The 22,101-nt window shown below is 40.7% G+C and overlaps 1 protein-coding gene across 1 annotated transcript in view; it reads right to left on the bottom strand.

Annotated features, from left to right (window-relative positions):
- The window catches only part of brinp2 (bone morphogenetic protein/retinoic acid inducible neural-specific 2), a 206,288-nt gene that overhangs the window by 64,934 nt on the left and 119,253 nt on the right, over window positions 1-22,101 (bottom strand). The window contains exons 3-4 of the mRNA XM_068570912.1: window positions 16,104-16,294; window positions 12,465-12,646 (exon numbers count right to left, since the gene is read on the bottom strand). Coding sequence (XP_068427013.1) covers window positions 12,465-12,646; window positions 16,104-16,294 — 373 coding nt within the window. The remainder of the gene's footprint in view (window positions 1-12,464; window positions 12,647-16,103; window positions 16,295-22,101) is intronic.

The following is a 22,101-nucleotide window of genomic DNA, read 5'->3' as shown; positions in this document are numbered from 1 at the left end:
ATTTTTTTTTTGCTGTTGTTACAAATCATAAAAAACAGGACTTGCTTTTGACCCGAGGATGGATTGAAGCCCTGTGAACTTGGTTCCTCCCACTCTATTTGCATTGTTTGTTTCCTGCACTGCAGGACCTAACAAGCTCAAATAGCAGATTACAAGCAGTATGTGAAGGACTTTGTATTTCACAGAGAATCCCTGTAACTAACCAGTGCTAAGACTACAATGTCTCCAAGATAGTCTTAGCACTCATACCGTGGTACAAACTAACAATTATTGCAATGGCCACCATGGTATTTCCTCAGGGGGCAATCCAGCCAGTAGCAGGTTTGCTGTAAAACTATTTTACAAAACATAACTCTGTTCCACAGTTTCACTCAACAAGTCCTCCAAATCTAACACCAATGTTCTTTCTTTGCCTTCTTGAAGGACACAGAGAAACATTTACTAAGTGAAACCATGGTTAAAATGGCTGTAATGTATGATTGTATCATAACAATCCAGCATACAAGACAATGTTAAGCTCAGAGTCATGTCCTGTCTCAACGGAGACGGATCTCCTGAACCTGTAGCTCCACTTCGGCTCTACGAGTTCCATTGTGGTCAGTGGCGATCTGCAGCTTGGGAGGAAGGGGCGGACCCAGTAGGCTCCTCCTCCAACATTGTGTTGCCACTCAGCCTTTCTGAGGGCGTTGCAAGATGACGAGAAATACGCACCGCCCAACAGCTGCGTGTCGGGAGGGCATGACTTAAGACCGTAATGAGTGACAGCCACGTTCAATGCGGCGTGAAACTTGAGAGCCCCGATACCTCAGTCTCTCTGCTCCTCTCTGCCGGCGTGTCCCCCAGTCGCGCGAGTTTCTCCCGCGACTGTGTCTGTCTGTGGTAAATAAGATGTCTATGCAGTGAATAGGTTTACAGATGCGCTCCCTCGCGCCATCTATCATCGAGGAGTTTAAAAAGGAACGAACGCGCCTCAGACTTTTTTTTTGCCGTGAGATATTGGTTGTGTGGCGTGTATAAATATTAAAAAGTGTGTGTCACACGGCCAAACCGTGAGAGTTGGTGGCTCTGTGCTTATTGTTTGATGTTATGCACCACCCGCCAAGACAAATGACTTGAATGTGAAAAGTTACGTGGGAATAAATAGCTCTCATTCTGATTATTTGATTAAATTTGTAATAACGGTTTATTAACAGGCTTATATTTAAACCAACATAGACAATATGTCTATGGAATAAACCGTTGTTTCATGAACACATTTTCCCGCCACTGCGACGATTCCCTTGTGAGATTGTCAGCCGGATCAAGCTCCTTGGATTAAATAGTCTCCTATTTGCTGTCTTCAAGCTGTCTCTCTTCCACACCATTAACTAGCCCCCTACCGCTCTGGCTCTTTGTGTGGAGGAAACAAAGAGGAGAGTCCCTCTCTCACAGTTATGTCTCAGTAGGAAGTAAATTGTGTGTCTGCTTCCATAAGAATGAATAAAACCCCCGAGCTGAAGAGGTGCCCCTGACATTTCTCCCATTAAGCTCCATTACTAAATAATTATTGCCCACACATCACCGACATCAGGAGTGCTTCTTACATCCAATAGAAAAAATGATACATGAACAGCATCCTACTTGACATGCTGTGAGAGAGATGGTCCGCTGCTAATTGGGGCGACACAATGACAAGAGAGGAGTAAGAGGAAGTGAGACAAAAGTTAAGTGTATATAAAGAGACAAGGGGCAGACAAATGTTTCAAGATCGAGCCGGAGACAAAAAAAGACAAAAGACCAGGAAAGAAAGGAAAGAAAGGAGAAAAAGAACATCCAGAATGAATGAGTGAGGAGGCAAGACATAGTTAATTTCCAGAGTGGGGCCTCTGGCCGAGCCATACTCCGGCTTAATCACACAATTTGGCAAATGGTGCCGCCCGCGCGAATTTGCCATCCTGAAAATAGCCCGGTGTCTCACATCCCCACACTCTGCCTTGCATAGAGATTGCATCTATTATCCAAAGCAAGGGAAGTTAGCCTTCAAGGCGCCGCAAAGTGATACATCTCTCCAATACATCTCCGAGAGAGACATCGCTGAGATGTAGTCAAAGATAAGCGAGACATGAAGGCTAGAAGCAACGGATGATTAGCGGTGGTGGAAGTTGCCGTTTCGGGTGGTTTGCTCAAGATGCGGATGCACATAATCTCTGCTTTTAATAATGAAAAAGACTCAACTGTTGCATCACACTCCTGTTTTTGTTGTGACTGTGGAACAAAATCATCTCTCTGATCAAGATCAATTCAGCCTTCTACGAGTGTGTTTGGTTTTTTAACTAAAAGGGAATTTATATTTGGGTGTTGCTAATTAAAATGCAAATGTTTCAACTTGAGTGGAACATTTGCACTTGTCCTTGAGCATATGATTCATAAACATATTATGGAGTAAGGAAGAAAAATGAGAGCTCTCCCGAGAAAGATATCCCACACGGCATGTTAAGCATAGACTGTGTCGAACTACGGTGACCGTGAAAAGGGGAACGTTGTAAGAAATGGAGACAACAGCATGGTAGCAACCTGTCAACTACAATTTGGGAATAAATCAAGAGAGAACTAGAGTCATTTTCTCATAGACTTCTGCACAACCGCAGGCGTCGCCCCCTTATGGGCATGCAACTTTAAGGTTATTCTGCATTGGCTTCCCTTTTGAGAACCGGCGGTCATTGTCTGGTTGCTAACTCGCTACAGCTAACATCTTAACATGTAGTTCATTAGGGACCAATTAGACAATTAGTCCCAAGTCTCCTATTTGTCATCTCCTCGCTAATCAATCGTTGATTGAACCGGAAGATTGAGGAGAGATCTCTTACGTGATTGGACGTAGAGCTGATCGGACTTAAATGATTTTTCTAAATATCGCTGTAGTTTCATACCAGAGTGAACACAGATCACAGATTAAACTCTGTTTTATATACGATTTGTTTTCTGATTCACCATCTGGTTCAAATATATACGTTCATTCATTGTAGATCCGAACAACAAAAGGACCACAAACAACTTTCTTCATTCATTAAAAGAATTGTCTCTTCATGATCGTTATTTCCATCAATAACAAGTATATTAAGGATACAATTAAAATACAACTGTAGAGACAAAATACTTTTTACATCATTTATCATCATTTCTATTCAGTTATGTGAGGATGATCATTCCTGATTGTCGGGTTTGATGAGTTGTGTAATTTCAATTTCCCCTTGAAACATTGAGGCTAATTCATTAATTTGTGTTCAAGAGAAACCATAATCATATTTTCGGTCGTTTAACAATGACTTCACAAGAATTTCAAAACACACAGACGCTAATCATTAATAAATAAGACAAACACATTCTGCCAGTATAAATCGTCCCTGTGCCTGTAAGTAACAGAACACAGTATAAATACTAAATGCAGTTTAACATGTGACCGAGAAAACACCACTACTTCTTCAGTGATGAGTCGTGTGTCTTTATTAGTATTAATACAGTGATCAAAAGTCTCTCCAGCTGTTAAAGGCGACAAACAGCTGATCCAGCTGTGAACTGAAACAGACGTTGCTTCACATGATGCTTCAGAGGATAGGACATCTCAATTTTCTGAAACACATTTCATAGTTTCCTCTCTCGTATGGTTACCTTGAAAAGACACAAGTGAGGGAGGGAATCTGGGGTGCAGTTAGGAGGCGAGGGACGTACCGTTGGACTGCAACTTGCAGTCTGAATACAACAGTACAGATCAACATTGATCCATGTATTTATCTCAGAAAACAAAAATCCATATTTTAATCCAAACCACAAACCTTTCACAGTCCTAACCAAGTAGTTTTGTGGCCTAAACAGGTTGTTTGGAACTGTGTTCATCCACTATTGCTTGTGTTGCCGGACATTCGTAGAAATGTTCGGAAGATGCCATACTATCCGTTGTATGAATAACATGTGTGGCCAAAACAACTCATCTCACAGTGGTCCAATGCCAAAAACTGAACGCCAGTTCTCGAGCTTTAACTCAATGCAAGCGGTCCAGCTGGTACCGTATCCTGCTGGCCGTCTGCAGACGGTACCGAACTTTGCCTTATGAAAACGAATAGAAAGATCCTGATCACTGCAGCTGATACCGTTTGGCCAAATGTGTTTCCTGGCCAAACGGTACGACATGAAGAGTCACAACACATCCATTTTCTCAGTGTGCAGAAAACTATTGCTCTGCCCCAAAACCCACAAACTGCTCTGAAAGCAAGACTTTCACTTCTATGTTCCCGCCATCATTTCATCTCTGTTTGATAGTTTTGATGATGATTGTTATCAAAATGTATATCTCTGTTGTCTGCACTTTACACTTGACTTTCTTTGTTTGCAGAACCCACGACAGTTTCAAAGCCGATAGCTGTGAGCTGTGTAACACCCGATACACGCTGGGCTTGTTTGTAACTCATGCGAGCAACTTCAATGGCAACGCGCCTGAGAGCTGCCACCCCCGCCTCTGCCTTTGTTGAGAACTCCCAAGAGCCCTTTACTGAGGGGATCTTTCAACCCGGGCCATTTAGTACTTTTTTTTTTGGTATGTTTATTTAACAATGTGCATTATTCAAACATGGCAGCGGTGGTGTGTTTTCTAAATGACCCTGAAAGTGAATTTGTTTTTTTTTAATGTATTCCTCTCTCTTTTCCAGAAGAGTTATGATAGCTGATCTAACAAACTATATATTATTTACATCCTTACGCCAATGTAAGCACTTTATCAATGCACTGTATACCAAAAGATTTGTTCTCATCTTGCCTTTCCTTTGAAATGAAAACTAAAATGTGGATTTGAATGAGCTCCTGCGTCTGAATGTGAAGGCCGAGCTCAACTAAAACTGCATTATCACATAATTAGAGGCCCAACAGAAGGCATGTGCACAAGGAAATGATATGATTATATTTTATATGATAAAAAATAAGTTACGTAACAAGCAGTAAAATAACAACAACAAAAAACAAGGCAGGTGTTGGGTACACCTGTACAATGTATTGCAATGCAGTGCAACTGTGAAACAGACACCTGCATACGAACGGGGAATCTGTTCTGGTTTCATTTCTAGTCTGAGTATTTCTGGCCAATCACGTTTGAGCTGTGGTTTCAGGAAGGTAAACATTTTTTATGGAAAGCATAAGAGGCAGAACACATTGGCTGAAATGTTATCTCAGAACTATATGATTATGGGCTGATGACCATTTAACTTGTTGTTAGCTGTTTTTGTATAATGTATCTTCAGTCATATGCAGATGTGTGTTTTGGAAATGTTGTTAAATCCGCAGGGAAGAGGTCTTGGCCAATAACTGATATTGGCTGTATTCCACAAAGAAGACATTGCTGTCAGAACGATAGCCAATGGGTTCCTTGGTAATTGCTTGTATGATGCCTCCAACGTCTGTTTATAATGAAATTAAATGTTGTTGCATTGTTGTCATATGTTGGTGTTGTGTACAGGACTGCATTATTTAGAGAGTTGCTTCTCATATTCCAAACATATATGTCGATGAAAAGGACAAAAAAACACCTGTCAACATATTGTACGGTAACATCTTTAACTACAACTATTTAATATAATAAATAAACCCATCAGGTAGAATCTATGGCTGAGCTGTCATAATAAATAGATTGTTGTTCTTATTGTTAACAAACGTCGTAAAAAACACAAACTAAGTATTATCTGAGCATCCAAAGCCTGGGATATCTTATTCCTAGGCTCCATAAAACATGTTCCTTTACTACCAAGGAAGTCTATTTTTGCTCAATCTCACATACACTGCTGCTGCTGTAAGTACTCGTCAAATGCGTATTGATCCACAGCTGAAAATAGTCCCCCCCCCCCTAACAAGTACACTTGTTCTTCCTGTTTGAGTAATGTCTGCAAAAAACCTCAGTGCCCAGCTGTTTTAAGACATGACTTACTCACACTTAGGGCCGAGTGCCTGGTCAGGGTCGGGAAGTCTTCAAGTCTGAGAGACGGACTGGCACATTGTTGGCTGTGCTACTGTTATACGGATAAGCTGACATGAACAAAAAAGATCAAATTATACCTAATCCTTCAGGAAAAGTAAGCAATATGTTTGCGTAGTCTTACAAATGTACAGTTTTTGTATTGTTTTTTAAATTGGCATTCATTTTTTTCCCCTCTAATGCCGTGTTCACACCGAACGTGGCGCAAATTATCAATCAGTCAAAGTCAATGCACAGACGCGATAGGTTGAAAAGACGCAAATTTTCCAACAAGAAGCGCGAATGGTGAGTTTGAGGCGGCGAGAATAGTGTGTTTGACGCGAGGCAAACTGAGCGTTTGACGCAGCACGAATTTGTGACGCTAAGGTGCGTCACAGAAGCTCCGCCTGTTGTCGCCGTCCTACCGCTGCTGAAACAAACTTCACCCGGTCATCCGCCATCCGCCATAGAAAAAAACACTAGTTCTGCTTTATACTTGTTGTGTAAATTACATAGACGTCGGGAACATAAAACTCCGTCGTGTGTGGGTCAATAAACAGCATATTTATTGTCGCGCAAGTAAACTGATCACGCTGCGTTTGGTGGTAACGGAGCATAAGTCCTCCAGTTCTGTAAAGCTTGTATTTTGATTTTTTTTTTACATCACTGTATGGAGTATATCGGTTTATAAAACATGTTCATCGGTACAGAATGTTGTTTACTACAGCACGATGAGGTATAGAGGAGAAAAGTGCCTGCCTGCAGTTTCCCCGCTGATTTTTGGCTCTTTAAAGCGGCGGCGTTGCAGTAAAAATACTCTTTGGCGCCACACGCAGCGAGTTTCTCCCTTTTTTCCAAACAGCACATTCCACACAGGTATTACAGAGGAGCTTTCCTTTTTTTTGTCTCACAAAACTGGAGCCTCGACTAGATGTGTGACTGAGAGAACCTGCGCGTTACTGCCGGAGATAAAGATAATGTGCTTCGCTCCCACCTCCCACGCGGCGCGGCAGCGACACGGAGCCCAGAGGCGTACATGGACACGGGTCAAGTACCTCCCACTCAGCGTCGCTTTGCTTTTGGGCGAGGAGTTGATCTGGCAACGCGCACGCGGCAGGTGGCTCATAGCAGAGAGCCTCATTTAGCAGAGACATGCAAAGGATGCTGCACTCTAAAGTGGGAGTGGTGGCATCTTTGTGCACTTGTTAGTGTGTGTGTGTGCAAAATCACTCGGTGTTTGCAATGCAATTGCAATGCAATTTACGTAAACTGTCTTCAGCGAGGGAAGCGGCTTTACTTCGGTCCACGTTGACATGTTCTCAGGTTTAAAGGTGCATTTGATTTTCATCATCATTTGTGGCCTAGAGTGTAAAAATGATTCAGTAGATTGAAAATATATATATTTTTGGTATGCTCTTCTCTTAAAGTGTTGAATTGTTTCATGAAAATTCGTTTTGTTGCATTACATCATTGATATGCAAATGTGTGCAGGCACATACAATTTGATTATTTTGTCATACGGGGGAATTGCGATGTGTGGAAAAAAGTGTTTGACACCTCAGATGTAAACATTTCACACATTTATGTATTTACATGCAATTTAGAGAATGATATAGAAATTCAGAAGTATAAAAGTAAAGTTTCCTACAAACAATTTTAGCTATATATATTATTTTGAATGTATTCTTGGCTTTCCACCGGGCCGGAGACCCTGGGGTTCAAGACCACGCTAGAGGGAAAAGACTGTGGTCCGGAAATGTGTTGAAAAGCCTGTTGTCACGGTAAACAGGTCCCAGACAAGCAGCAGCCCCTATGATGAAATCTCGTCTAAAAGAAGTTTGGGGGAAAAACAAATTTATTGAAGAATTCAACTCTCAATCGGTCTGATCGGCAAGCAACCCAACAACTGACCGCCGATTTTGAGTCAAATGTTGCTGAATCCTGACTGGTGCACAAATATAAGTGACATCATCTTTTCCAAATTAAGCCCACCTGCCTCATACCAATCAGCAAAGTGTGGACAAAATCCCCAATAACCAACATGTATAGATTATGTATGAACCTGTCACTCATAGTAAGCACTTGATTGAGGACACAGTGGAGATATCCAGGTCTTGTCTCTGAGACTTGATATACATGTTCAACATAGGGCAGCGGTTTCCAATCTATTTTATCTCTGACATACAAACAGAGGGATGCTAACTTGGGTCTTTTAAAAGGTTTAATTTGTTAATTTCATGTGAATATCATTACAGTTATCATTTCATATAATGACACAATGGACGTTTCAGGCTTTAAACCTGGTCTTCAGTCCAGTTTGGATCACTTCTCCATCACTTTGAGCTGTCAGTTCGGACTTTTCTGTTCAGTGATTACAACCTATTGATATTTTCATTCTCGGTATGGAATTAGTTTCAGATTCACCAACCAAGTTTACTAACAACAAAACTCCAACACGTTGCATTCCTTATCGCCTGCTTCACTGATGATTCGGTTCTTTTTCTTTCAGACTTTGTAGTTGTTTTTCAGACAGCGGACACATTTCACTTGCAATGTCGGGTTGATTTTCCCGTCATCTCGGTAGTGTCTTGAGCTCTGTCTGTGATTACTCCGTTTCTCTCTCGTAACTCTCCGTTGGCAGACGGAACTTCTATGGCTGCTGCCGTTTTCCTGCTTTATTGCTTGCCATTGCTGTTGCATCGAACTCTCCCTGTTTTAATATCACTTTTACTCATGTTGCAAAACTGGTAGAAATATACGAGGTGGACGGACGTGGAGAGCTTTCTACTCTTTTTTTTAAATTTTTTTAGAGTCGTCAGTGTGTCCTTGCTGCTGACAGCTGCTGTTACTCTGACTGTTGAAGAAATATCCCACCATGCATTTTAGAGCAGTTCCTTCTTTTCTCATGTCCTTTTTCTCCACTTTGTGACAGGAACACATAGAAACGCTGATGCAGAGTAACCTTCAAGCGCTTGTAATTTTTTTGCCTTAAAAAGGAGAGGTAAAATACCAAATCGAGAACAGAAAAAAGTGTATTTACTGAATATTAAATGTATTACAGTTATATTTCGAAAATGTGTTTAGCCACTCTAGTTTAATAGCATGACTGAATCAAGGCTTCATACTCCATCATTTATAGCCTGAACTCATTTGCAATGTGCGTTGCTAAATGGTCTTTCGCGGAACACGGGATTCAAGAGAGTACACACAGAAAAGCCCAAAATACAATGAGACAGAAAAATCACCATTGACACTGTAAAAATAATCCCTCTTTAAAAACCTTTACAAGAGTTTTAGGGTGCTTCCACCAGCCAACATGTAGTCCGTTTTTATACAACTCAGGTTGTGGTTCATTTGGGTAGATTTGAACTCATCCCAGAGTTGTCCAGAACCCTAGTGTTGGCATTGAGAACATAATCTGACCTAATCGGCAGTCCACTAAATTAGTGACGTCGATAAAGACTTAACAGATAAACTTGCAGAAGGGATTTGTTCACCTGGTCAAAGCAAGAACAACATTTGGCAGCGATTCCAGTCAGAGAAGTATCAGCACTAGATGATAAATATACATTTGCTACCTCGTACAAGCCCTTGTCAGCATATTAATTTATTAATTTGTTCCTCTTTGATCTGCACACTGTGAAAATCGCCAACAAACCAAAGGTTTCAAGTTCCGCTCTGATTCAAACTAGACGGACGAGGCTGTGGCTTGTCAAAGCGCCTTAATGATCCCAGTTAAGAGGCATCTGCTTTCTGTTGGTGAACACACAAACAGAAAGGTGTAGGATATAAGACAGAGCACCATTTAATATTTCTCTAATTGTGGCAGTCTAACAAACTTTACTTCCAAAACTTGTTCAATGTCAATTAATCTTCAAATTGAACGTGTTAACTTCTGACAAAGGTAACGCCTTTGGGTAAAAGTTTGAAAAGACCATTTGTTGGAAGGCCTGATCCAGTCTTTTACAATGAGATGAACATGGATCCATTCATAATGGCTCTACATGATTTAGTGTGTGCTTTAAAGCATCTTTACTTATTGCAGCAAAGATGAAAGCCAACTTGTTTGCAAGCTGCAGAGCCCTGAAGGTTAACACAAAAACTATTTTTCATCAGCTGTTAATTTGCACTATCACTAAATCAAAAAAATAGGTGCTACACAGAGCCACTTAATAATAATGCCTAAGGCCGGATCCACTTTTATTGATCCTTAGAAAATGTTAGATGTTAGAAAAAAGTCGATTTCACATACAGTACACCTCGAATTTTAAGGGCCATTGGGAGTTTTGGGTTCTGGGCCAGTTGCCTGGTTTGTAATGGTTCATTTCTTACACACTAAGGAACTTTCAAATAATTCTGAAACAGTCTCCATTTAATACGGACAACTCTATATGACCTAACCCTATATGTTTCTATATGGCTATTCTCAATCCTCTTCATCAGTGCCAAACACAAAAACACATGAACTCATGCCAACGCCGACAGTAAACTGGAGACACGAGTAGTATTGCATGGCCCTCTGGAGAAAAGAAAGCCACGTGAGAGCAAGTAAAAATGCTGGTTTCACCTTAACTGAGATATTACCTTTGTAAAAAAAAAAGTGTGCAATGATTGCATGAAATCAGAACTATTTGACATATCGTACACCTGGGAATATGTGGGCCTTTTGGGATGTTTAATTGTAGATATATTGTTATTTCATAATTTACTTTAAGGATATCCCTATTTCCCTCTGCAGAACTATAACTTTCCATATTGTTCTACGCAAATAGACTTGATAACAAGTCATTTTTGGTAAACTTAGCTACACACTGACAAAACGACAGAATCCAACAAATTGTCAGAACGTGGCTGAAGACACGCTGGTAAATTGTACAAATGCAGCTGAACACTGCTTCCCCTGCCTGAGTGTATTAGACTAAATTTCACAGGATGGATTGAAACCAGACTAACTGATGCGGTAACAGATCTTAATGGTCGCTTGCTATTCAACGCAGTTATTCATAATTGTAGCCTTCTTTTCAAAAGATAAGGGAATTGCTTCAGTTCCACTCACTTGCTTCCCCCCACAGACACAAATGTAACACATTTGTAGATTTCAGTCCCTAATTAATTCAGACTAAGCAGATAATGCGGTTCCGTGGCCTCATGATAAAGCAGTTCTAAGATGCAGCATACTTGAAATTTGTGGTGGTGTTCTGTGATGAAGCTTGTCAATAGATACAAAAACTGTATCGTTCAGTTCATCTGACAAACGTTCTTTAAATTCAAATTGCATGTTCTCACACTAAATTAAAAGCAATTTCCAGAAAGTCCGGGAGACGTTTTGTGTTCTCGGTATCTCACATCGAACTGTTTCGTGAGAAAATACAGTGAAGAACAATCAAGTGTTTTTATCTTCAAAGTGACTCTTGGCAATGTAAACACTCGCTCTCACCTGTGCACGGTGTTGACACCCAGCATTTACTCATTTAAATCCAATTTGCTATTTAAGTTGAAGCATGAACGCACAGTCCGCCCACCCACTCACCTGCTGTCGTGGCACGAGCGGCAACAGATCTGCTAAAGAAAAAACAAGTAGCGATTGGTTCTGCTTTCTCTCTAGTCGTCGAGAGAAGGGGAAAAAACAGGCGCAGGAGATAACAGGATTCATTTGTTCTGAGTTCTTGGAGTGGATTTCAAACATAAATCTGTTCCTCTTTACAATTAACTATGAAGAGAGCTAAAGCTTGCCGATGGGTTTCGGGTGAATGACGCTTCACCGTGTCAAGGTGAGTGGGGTGTCGTGTGCAGAGGGTACACACGATGAACGAGAAGTGACACTTGCTATAAATCCAGCAGCTTCTAGAACTGATGAAAGTGACCAGGTGTTTTTAACCCCACCTCACCCTCCCCCCACGTGCAAACGCACACCTACGGGACAGCACACACCAGCCTGTAACCCAGTCCAGATGGCATACAGTCAAGTCCAGTATGCAGAAATACACTCTTCCCCCTCAACTGGGACTTTAAAGAAACTTGACATTTGCCTCGCTTTAGTGCCTCTGTGGGTTGCAGAGTGCTTCTAATCCAGCCTGCCATTTAGTAAAAAAAAAAATGTTCTGATTCTCTTCCACAGAGATCATAATTTTGAGCAATGATGCACCTCGGAAATAATCTTAAAAAAAAATAGATTGTTTGTTTGTGTGCATAGCTTGAGAGCGAGTGGAGCAGGGCTGTTTGTTACAGGCGCAGCGCGAAGTGATCCGTCCAAAAGGGACAGTTTTCTACCAGCCTTAATGTTTGCGCGTCTACCTTGAAGCGTGGCCGTTTGTGGACCTGGAGGACTGCAAACTCAAAGGTCTGAGTACACCAAATAAACGCAGCATTTCCACTGGTGCTTTGTACTGAAATGGACATTTTCCAGCTCAGCTCGACAGTGTAGTGTAAAATACATTTGTGGACATGGAGTATAATGTCAGGAGGCTCAGTCGCTGCATGGGTACAGTACCTTGATGGCAGCGGTGGCAATCTGGAGGTGATGCAGTCTCCTCAGGGTGCTCTCTCGATCCGTAAAGTAGGAAGCGGCCAGCTGATGGAGCAGCTCCAGAGACACCACCGAGCTGTTGCTGCTACCCTCCGACTTCTTGTTCAGCTTCTGCTTGTCCAGGAAAATGGTCAAAGACTCCTCTCCTGCAGAATCAATAGTCAATGGATGGATCTGGTCAGTTTTTTAGTCACCTAAACTCTTTATTTTTATGATTATTTTATTGAAAAATTTATATTTTTGTATCTTGTCGACCAGCGCAGTCTCGTTAACGGGGGATTAACTGAAGGGTCCCCTCCATTAAAACAGTTAACCATGTCAGGGCAGCAGACTGACCTTCAGCTTTGGACATTTCCTTGGAAAACAGTCTGACTGTGTTTTTCGGACACATCAAGTCAGAGACCTACAGGCAATTAAGAGTAATCAATAAGCTGCATGTCGTTGGACTGTGGAAGGAAGCTGGAGAACCGGGAGAGAACAGACAGAAGGCCTGTCTCGCCTGGGAATCGATCCCTGACCTCACTTGGTGTGTGGCACGTTGCTAGCCCCGTTTCTGAACATGCTTTTGGCTAATTGACATGAACTCTGAAAAGGACAATGCGTAAACTCTTAAAACAAAAACGTCTAAGTGTTGTTGATCAATGCCCGTCACTTCACTATTACCTAAAGCTACTGGCATTTCAAACATCTGAACATTTGAAAAGTCCGAGCAGACACAGCTCTGTGTAGGCTTTATTTGTACTGGAACTGCTCCAAACTCCCACTCACTGAATTCAACACACACTCTTTCTTTACTTGAGCTTCAAAGTCAGGATTTGAAAGCGGATAATCAGATATTGCTGGAGCTCGCATTTTTGGCTAGTTGTTGGACCCAGCATTTTGTAATTTAGCTGACGCCAGCTACAAAGTAGCAGAAGCGGGCTAATGCTAATAAACTAAAGCAAATGTCTGCTTGTGTTGCATTTTTATAAAACAAAATGTGAATCAAGTTAGCATATCTTGTGTCAAATCCTGAAAAAAGCATGCGTTAGCTTAAGTTGGTGTGGTTTCCTGCTCCTGCCACAGCGCTAAGATAAAGGCACCATTTTATTGACTGCACCTTTACTGGAAGTGTGTAGTTTACTACATAAAGCAAACCATTAGATGGTAAAAGTCACGGTGAGGCAAAGAGCCGAGACTTCAGATCTCAGAGCGACTAAATGAACAAACATAGCTGGGTTAAAACGCTTGGGTCTGAAATCCTTCCGAATTTACAATACAGTTACCCCCTCTTATAGTACTTGTGTCAAATTACAATCTGATTATGAGCATCCACTTGTATAATCCAAACCTTCCACAGTGGAACAAAACAAGTTCCAAGGCACAGACACTACTTCCAGCTAACAATCCCGCATTATAATCCAAAACCAGCTCTAGATAAGAAAATGACAATTGATCAGCTCAACAGCTGTCTTTGATGGTAGAAAATGACTATATTTAGTAAAGGTTGAAATTTTAAATTGCCTAACTCTGTTGCGCTACTGCTTATTTTATAGGGAGGAGCAGTTGACGATCTCCGGTTCTAAAAAGTGACACCATTGCGGAAATGTATTGAACATGCATTCTCTGAATTGGCCATCCGGGGGTCCAATTGTATTAAAGACTATGAGGAAAATGGACTCACTTCTCTCTTGATTTATTACATCAGTAAACATTGTAAACATGAGTTTGTGATCTCAATCTCTAGCTTCAAGTCTTCTTCAATACAGCATAATGTTCATTTAGTGAATTATGGTCCATTTAGATTCAAATGGACCATAAACCAAGGTATGCTTTAGGGCAGGGCAATCTTGTGATTGACAAGAAAGACAGTGGCAACCGCTACCAAAGCTGTATGTTTTTAGTCAACAAGTCAATATATTCACTTCAAAATGTACTTCACAGCTCGATGTAACCCCGGCTGGCGAGACAGCCATATGAAAGTAAGCAAAAAAGAACAAAAGAGGATTGGGGATCAGTGAGCATTCGCTGAGCCACGGTCTAATCAGTATGCAGACAGGCTCAGCCCATTTAGTGGAGGCCGTTAATTACATATAGAATCTAACTATCAGTCTGCCGCTGCATTCATCTTTATCCTCTATCTCCCATGCTGATGCTCCACTTCATACAGCCAGTGATAAGTGATGCCACAATCAGATGGCTGGGGATGAAATGTTCACCTTAAACATCACTAAAATATCAGAGGGATTGTTCGTGGACTGTGTGAAAACAGAACTTGTCTTCCATGCGAACAGTGTGTAAATTGAGGTGGTAGCCAACGTAGCCTTTGTTTCAAAATGATTCAGTTTTGTTCCAATTTAAAGATCATTATATTTTATCTTTTATAAGCTACAAATAAATCACAGGCAATTGTATAATTCCACAATGGGGTTTTACTACAGACTGTCTATAAGTAATAGACAAAGTCATTGTGACGTCACCTCTTGGTTTGTGGATGTTTTAAAGCCACAAATTCAGAATTTTGTCTTTTTCCATCTTGGCTTTTGGCCATCAAGACAATTAATGTTTATAATCTTTAATATACATGTATAAAAGGATTAAAACCCCAAAAATGTTCACCCAAAGTGGACAAAGCAGTGATAGCAACCATGTAATTCACGAGGTAACCCCGCCCTAGCCCCGCCCTAAAGCATGCCTGTGGTCTATTGACTCTAAATGGACCATTATTTATAAATGAACATCATGCTGCATTGAAGACTTGAAACCAGTGATTTATAAATGTGTTTACAATGTTTACTGAGGGAATACATCAAGAGTTATTTTCTCATAGACTACGATACAACCAGAGGAGTCTCCCCCTGGTAGACATTAGAGAGAATGCAGTTTAGAGCACCTCTGTATTGTCTTCCCTTTACAATACTGGAGGTTGTCACTTGGTTTCATGGAGTAGCATGGCCTTTTTAAACCCACCCATGACCCCTTAAATGAATGCTTGGATGCTGAAATGTTTGTACTCACTATTAACTTTTGTTTTCCCTTCAAAACCCCTTAAAAAAAACACAACCAACTGTAAAAATTGTGCTTGTGTATCTGGAATGTAATAAGAGGACCAGGATCAGCGGTGTAATAACACTGTATCATAAGGTCGTCTCTTTTAGCGCAAGAAAAGGTCTCCATCCTGTTTTGTGTGGGGCACACGATCGATACGGCTCGCGATTACGTTCTGTGAGTTACTTTTGTCCTCGGAGATCGAAGCTGAAAAGGAATCCAATAAAAAGAGACATATGCTGAGAAATGGCTCAATTTAATCCCGCCTCTGCTTTGTAAAGCTCTTGTAGCGGCACGCAATGTTCATCAGAGGGAAGGATGAGTGGGACATTACTGTGGAAAACAGACTTGGTTGAATGCTGCAGGTGCAAGGTGTTATATTGTTGCAATTTCTGCTTTTCAACCTTTCCCTTGAAAAGGAACCCAGCGAGCGCATTACATATCCCACACTGCTCTGCAGCAGTACACTTACCGGGGCTACAACTCCTCTGAGACGCATAATGAGGAGCTCCTCTATTTTTGGTGCGTCCCGACATTTTCCTAACCCCGAGAATAAAGGCGAGTGTGTCACCTCACCTCCCAGGGTAGCAGAGACGAGGAAGTGGGTCCCGTACTTCTTGATGAGGTTCTCGTGGATTTGCTGCAGGGTCGGCCGTCGCCCCAGTAACCGCAGGTTGCGCAGGAACTCGGGCGCTAAGGGCAGCGGAGAGCTGAGGAAATCTCTCTTCTCTGTGGCCAGGCTGTTCACCTTCCAGTGGCTGAACTCCCTGAAATGATGCATACCATAAAAAGGTGAGTACACGCTCCAGCTCAGGTAAGAAGGAGACACTTTCAAACACAGAAGAAGCTGAAAAGGTACTCCGGCGGGAGGTGCTAAAAGCTGTCGAAATGAATTGTGTCTCAAATTGTCACAAATGCCTGACTCTACCGGTATTTCCCTTAAATCTGTTGATTTGTGCCATACAACGAATGGTTCGATTTACACTTGTCATTTTCAGTGTGGATGAGGATTTAATCCAAATGTCCAGATATATATGTAAATGCAACTCCGTTTGTCGCAATCCGTCTTGCTTTTAAATGCAAATCAGGGTTGGCCCCCGTCGCTCAGGGAGGGTGGTTATGCACCTGATGTCTACATGATCACTTCCAAAAACAACTGAAGAAGAATAACTTAATTTAGTAGTGAAACTAGGTAGCTAGACATTAACGGTAAAAACCCAGCATTGATGCCTCGCCTGTGTGGGCTACATGGAGTACCAGCTATCGAGCAAAATATCCCACCCAATCCAACCTGATTGCTTCCATATATAATTGCAACGTAAGCGCCACTTGAGGCGAACAGTATCCTCAGTGATGGGTCCTTTTTGTTCACATCTATTTCGATGTCTTCTCAATGAGTTAATAATTAAACTGTTATCAGTGGGACTTGAATTTGGCACTCAAAATTTGATTTGTTTTTGTTTTTCTGGTTATTTCATTGGTATCAATAGCTAGGACCTTTAGATCAGCCACTGACGAGGAAAGTGCTGAACAAAATGCCATATTAGGCTTGATTCAAGTGTAATGCTTGTTAAAGCAGCACTATATCTGGCATTTTTATGTGAAAAATGGGTCAAATTATTAATCGCTTCAGTAAAAGGTGTTGCTCATCAACAACTCCACAAACTATTTGCATGCGCCTCTGCAGTCTTTGAGAAGGTTATTTCTGATTTTATAGCTTGCAAATGCTTTTGACCCAGTCTCACAGCTGACAAAGTGAGCAAAAGGTGATGAATATAATTTTGCACACTAAAAAAACAAACATTTTCTCAGGTGTTGGTGGAGTCCAAAACAAAGCTCAAAAGGACAATACATATTGTAAACAATGGCAGTGGCTAGAAGTGCAACTCAAAATGAATGATACTATTGCTCTATGCTTGCTCAACAATGTCTACACAATGTTTAAAATTGCATTCTTAAATTGTCATGTTGCCCCAATTGGCCAAAAACTCAAATCCAGTCAATGAGCACTGACTGTTCACAATACCTAGTCACGATACGTGATACGATGGAGCTGAGTGACATTTAAATTACTACCCCTCCAGTGCAACTGCCACTTTGGCTGTTCGGACAAATGTCAGGCGATAGCAAAGACCTTATTTATAATCACCTGCTCAACAGCACAGAGAGAGAGAGAGAGAGAGAGAGAGAGAGAGAGAGAGAGAGAGAGAGACTGGAAAAATGTGTCCATTTCAAGTAGCTGATCATCATTTCACCACTTCACTCCTGCCACAGCGGAGCCCCATGGTATGTGAAGATTATGCAAATACCACCAGAAAAAGTACAGATCCACCTCACGTGCATAATTTTGCTGGCAAAACAAGAGCCGGCAAATATTAGCACATTATGTATGCATTCCATCTGAGCGAAATACCAGCGGTGACAAAGTGTTTTCCCATGAGTACTCTCACCCCCCCCCCCCCCCCCCACACACACACACACATTAAGGAAGACAAATACACAGAGGGAAGTACATATACTGTATCATTGTTTCTTACAGTGCGTGTTTGCGGTCTATAGTTTACCGTTAGCGACAGCACACTACTGTAATTATGCTGTTGACTGCATTATGACAACACAGGGAGACATACAATAGGCAGAGTCTCTTAATAATACACACTAGATAATACCGAAGGGTCATTCATTGTAAAGACAAGCAATGGGCTGTAATTAGCTTGTAGTAGCTGTGTTGCATATTAGTCTTCAAAGAAAAAGCTCAGATTTCTAACCGTTTAGGACAAACCATGACAAAGCTTTACTCAGAAGGAAGCAAGCCCCCCCCCCCCCCCTCTCTCCTCGGGAGCATATGGTCAAACTAGTGCTTCATTAGAAGGTTCATTGTCACATTATGCACCAATTATTGTCTGTGGCCCGGCCGCAGTCACAGTGCAACTAGTACCATTAACTCTGGCTGCAATGTTGGTTTTTTTTTCATTAAAGCGAGGCAACTCGGGGAGTCTTAGGGCACAGTTCAGAGCTGTCAGCGAAACGTGGGAAAAGATAATTAGAGCGAAAACACAAGACGGGCGAGAGCAGAGTTTGCTTTCGCTTTCTGTTTGCTCCTCCGCAGTGTGTGGCCGCTACTCTATCCGAAACCATTACTGTAAGTAACTATTTAAATGGTTATTCCCCAAAGCAGTTATGAATTTCAAATGTAATACGACAAAGATCATGTTACAAGTACAAGTCTTTTAAATCAATATTTTCGACATCAACATCAACATTTTGCCATAAAACTATAGAAACTTTAACCTCAAATATATACTAAAGGTACCACATGTAACTTTCAGAAAATCCTTTATTATTGACACCGGTGGCGGTTAAAAGAACTGCAGTCAAGCTGAGAGAGAGCGAGAGCAGAGCGTCCTGGCATCGGCCAAAACAGTAAGCTGACATTACATTAGAGATATCACATTTAGAATAATATTACGATCTGGAATGCTTCTATATGTAATCTGGATCATTGTCAATAACGATACCAAGAAAGCGAGCTATAGGGCTGAGGAGAGGCACTCTGGAGCCAACTTCCCTTGGATTTTCCTGGCAAAATACTCCTGGATTTTACATTTTTATCATTATAAATCAGCTGTTAGCTGTGTAAATGGGTTGAAACTCTGTTTCCTAATGTGGTCGAAAGTCACATTCACAATTATTTACAGTATGTTGGGAAAAGACGGTTGTGCACCTTAATTTAGTTATTTATAAGCACTTCATTTGCTGTTATCCTCACATTGTGACGACCACATTTTAAATAATGTACTTGTTGATTCACTCACGTATATTTTATGTATATTTAGTTGCTTTTTAGGGCACATAAACAGCAATTTAGTGTGTACCGGATCGCAGGTGGAAGTACTTTAAACCTTTTTATGTACTGAAGTTGTGAACAGCTGTTGGTCGTGAATGCATCCTAATGCATATTTACTACTGCTGTGGACCGTAAAGATGTTTGCTGCTTAACGTGTGTTCCTTTTTGGTTTAAACTACAGATTTATAAAAACGTATCACACACAGTGCACATTCCTGGATTACCTCGTCACATGAGCGGCTTAATTCTTTTGTTTACCTTCAATCACCGTGTCGGATGATAACCTGATTGACTTTGTGATAACTTTCTGATGATCTCTGTCTCGCATTGTAAACTGCTGAGTAGTATTTTGGTGGCTGATAAGCCTTCAAATACATGGATTTCCTACTCAAACGGCACTCGACTGGATCATATTTTATCATTTCACGCCAACCTGAAACAAAATGCTCACATCAGGGCCTTATTTTTCATACCTGGCTTACGGAGTTAGCTGGATCATTTCCAGGATAAGATGACGCATGTCAGGCTGTGCTGTGCTGTACCCTCTGCACACGACACTCCACTCACCTTGACACCGTAAGGCACTACTCACCCGAAAACCCATTGCTGAGCTTCAGCTTTCTTTGTTAATTGCAAAGAGGAACGGATTCATGTTGGAAATCCACTCCAAGAAGTCAGAACAAATGAATCCTATTATCTCCTGCTACTCATTGATTAACGAGCGATATTGGTTATATTAGTTTTACAGGGAGAGAGTTCTTCCAGATTGCCAAAATCTGTTCTCACATCATCATCGATTCTGCCGACAAGGACTCATTTATAGACACCGTGAAAGCTGCAGCATGCTGTGCTGTTCATAACGTTTATTTAACTCTTAAGAAACCTATGGATGTGTTGAAAGCACTAATGATGATATGATAGTGTTACAGTACACTATACATATCAATATTGTAGAAAATTATTAAGGTGGACTTGCGATAAGAATAGAAAAAAAACACGCAATTCATATTCACTGCTTGAATGAATTTCTGATTGTGAATAATACATACTGATCATTCCATACATATATTCAAACTCCTAGTTATATGGTAATCTACACATACGTGTACACATATATAGTACATGATACGTGCACACAGTACAAATAGCCTTATATATATGTATATATATATATATATATATATATATATATATTATTTGTATATATATATATATATATATATATATATATATATATATATATATATATATATATATACATATATATATATATATATATATATATATATATATATATATATTATTTGTATACAACTGCCAGCAGGCACATTTAAATAAATATAATCTGATTGATTTGGGTGAAGAGGCACTTCAAATTAAACAATACATTTTCTCAACACTGACGCATTTAACTTGTCTAATATTTTGCAATGCTCAAGTGACCAGCGGAGGCAACGTTAAAACGTGTTCACACGTTTTAACGTTCCGGTTCCGTTTTAACTATGTTCACAACAGGAAGTGTTGGGAATATTTGCTACGCTTTGGAACACTCTGTGTTATTTGCCATTGTCGCGTTTGAGGATCATAAAATCTGTGCTCGACTCCTCCCCCTTTTGAAGAGGAGCGTGCAAACGCAATTATCCAGATGACTGACGCCTGGCTCGAATGAACGAGACCGCCTGAGCGCTGATCACCCTTTGAGAAACCGAGTTAGCCTGACGTCAATCATCTCCATAAGTTAAGTTGGATAATAGGACATTTCATCGACTTTGTTGAACCACGTACGAAGAATAGGGCCCAGAGGAACTAATTGCCTTTTTGTTCATAACAAGGTGTGAAAAAAAAACATTATTATTATAATTATTACAAATAAAACTCTTTTTCCAGATGGAATATTTATCTTGCCCTGCTCAGCACGACTCCAGTTGTCTCATGAATTTTATTTTTTCAAATCTGCAAAAAGAGATGGGAAAAAAGTTTGAGTCTGGAAAAGTTTGTTGTTGCATTTCTCATTTCGGCCACAAAAGGCTGAAGTGCACGAGCCCGCTAACACACAGTCTATGTACCTTGTGTTTTTAGCGCGCATGGAGCCATGAAAACTCATCCAATAGAAAACATAAATGCGTTTAGTCCTGTTGAGAGCAGAGCTCGGTCCAGCCTCTTGTGGCCTAAATAAGAATTACAACAACAAACAAGTACAGAAGAAAACAATTATAGATGGAAAAGATGGAAAAACAGGAAAAGTAACTTTGATAAATGAAAAAAGAGGACAGACTTAAATTCATCCCAAACATGTGTTTGTTTCTTATCTTCCATAAATTATTTTATCTTTACTTCAATGTTTCACTGCGTTGTATCGCATATCACACTTCCAAATTTGGCCTCGCCATATTCAAATCAGAACAGTTTAAATGTCCAAAGGCTCTCAATCATGGTATTCACTAACTAAACAAAAAAGTGGAATGCACCGACTTCCTAAAATCAAAAAAATGGCATTAAAATGAACAAAGATCTGCGTAACCAAATGATGCCACAGTGATGTGCTCCCTCTTTCTTGTTCTTTTGAGTTCAATCTTTATTGGGAGCTTAACTATGACTCACTGAGGCAGCGGAGAAGAATACCTTCTAAACGCCTCATATATGAGTAATAACTGTGATGTTTTCCAGGGACACCTCCTCTATCTACAGTTTAATGCATTTTTCATCCACCTGCCAGTTCATTCTTTT

This window comes from Clinocottus analis, unplaced genomic scaffold (assembly GCF_023055335.1).
Source record: "Clinocottus analis isolate CAN_PGR_092001 unplaced genomic scaffold, fCliAna1.0.p SCAF_11, whole genome shotgun sequence".
NCBI classification, from domain to species: domain Eukaryota; kingdom Metazoa; phylum Chordata; class Actinopteri; order Perciformes; family Cottidae; genus Clinocottus; species Clinocottus analis.
This window is presented reverse-complemented; position numbering and strand designations above follow the sequence as displayed.